Source organism: Procambarus clarkii, chromosome 63 (assembly GCF_040958095.1).
Source record: "Procambarus clarkii isolate CNS0578487 chromosome 63, FALCON_Pclarkii_2.0, whole genome shotgun sequence".
NCBI classification, from domain to species: domain Eukaryota; kingdom Metazoa; phylum Arthropoda; class Malacostraca; order Decapoda; family Cambaridae; genus Procambarus; species Procambarus clarkii.
In genome coordinates, this window is record NC_091212.1 from 32,568,257 (window position 1) to 32,569,793 (window position 1,537).

Genomic DNA, 1,537 nt, shown 5'->3' on the forward strand with positions numbered 1-1,537 from the left:
GAAGTGACATGGGCACAATCAGAGAACACTGTATGAACATCAGAGGTCCACGGTTGTTCAACGTCCTACCAGTGAGCATCAGAAATATTGCAGGAACAACCATGGACATCTTCAAGAGGAAACTAGATTGTTTCCTTCAAGGAGTGCCGGACCAACAGGGCTGTGGTGGGTATGTGGGCCTGCGGGTCGCTCCAAGCAACAGCCTGGAGGACCAAACTCTCACATGTCAAGTCTGGCCTCGGGCCGGGCTTTGGAAGTAGAAGAACTCCCAGAACCCCATCAACCAGGTAACCTGATGGTGGACTGCCTGAGGTCAAGTAACCTGATAGTGGGCTGCCTGAGGTTAGCTAACCTGATCGCTGGCTGTCTGAGGACAGGTAACCTGATGGTGGACTGCCTGAGGTCAGGTAATCTGATGGTGGGCTGCCTGATGACAGGTAACCTGAGCGTGGGCTGCCTGAGGACAGGTAACCTCACGGTGGACTGCCTGAGGTCAGGTAACCTGATAGTGGACTGCCTGAGGTCAGGTAACCTGATGGTGGGCTGCCTGAGGACAGGTAACCTGATAGTGGGCTGCCTGAGGACAGGTATCCTGATGGTGGGCTGCATGAGGTCAGGTAACCTGATGGTGGGCTGCCTGAGGTCAGGTAACCTGATGGTGGGCTGCCTGAGATCAGGTAACCTGACGGTGGACTGCCTGAGGGCAGGTAACCTGATGGTGGGCTGCCTGAGGTCAGGTAACCTGATGGTGGGCTGCTTGAGGACAGGTAACCTGATGGTGGGCTCCCTGAAGTCAGGTAATCTGATGGTGGACTGCCTGAGGGCAGGTAACCTGATAGTGGGCTGCCTGAGGACAGGTATCCTGATGATGGGCTGCCTGAGGACAGGTAACCTGATGGTGGGCTGCCTGAGATCCGGTAACCTGACGGTGGACTGCCTGAGGTCAGGAAACCTCATGGAGGGGTTCCTGAGGTCAGGTAACCTGATTGTGGGTTGCCTGGGGGGCAGATAACCTGATGGTGGGCTGCCTGAAATCAGGTAACCTGATGGTGGACTGCCTGAGGTCAGTTAACCTGATGGTGGGCTGCCTGAGAACAGGTAACCTGATGGTGGGCTCCCTGAGGTCAGGTAATCTGATGGTGGACTGTCTGAGGACAGGTAACCTGATGGTGGGCTGCCTGAGGACAGGTAACCTGATGGTGGACTGCCTGAGGTCAGGAAACCTGATGGTGGCATGCCTGAGGACAGGTAACCTGATGGTGGGCTGCCTGAGGACAGGTAACCTGATGGTGGACTGCCTGAGGACAGGTAACCTGATGGTGGACTGCCTGAGGACAGGTAATCTGATGGTGAACTGCCTGAGGATAAGTAACCTGATGATGGGCTGCCTGAGGACAGGTAACCTGATGGTGAGTTGCCTGAAGTCAGGTAACCTGATGGTGGGCTGCGTGAGGTCAGGTAACCTGATGGTGGGCTGCCTGAGGACAGGTAACCTGATGGTGGACTGCCTGGGGACTGGTAACCTGATGGTGGACTG

At 56.0% G+C, this 1,537-nt stretch overlaps 1 protein-coding gene across 1 annotated transcript; it reads right to left on the reverse strand.

Annotated features, from left to right (window-relative positions):
- Nucleotides 1–279: 279 nt before the first annotated feature.
- Nucleotides 280–957, reverse strand: LOC138354604 (periaxin-like). Its single transcript, XM_069308980.1, has one exon. The coding sequence runs from the start codon at nucleotides 955–957 to the stop codon at nucleotides 280–282; it is 678 nt and encodes a 225-aa protein (XP_069165081.1).
- Between the last annotated feature and the right edge of the window lie 580 nt (nucleotides 958–1,537).

Excerpts from the sequence above, each read along its gene's own strand:
- LOC138354604 (XM_069308980.1), bottom strand. The coding sequence starts at position 957 with ATGAGGTTTCCTGACCTCAGGCAGTCCACCGTCAGGTTACCGGATCTC.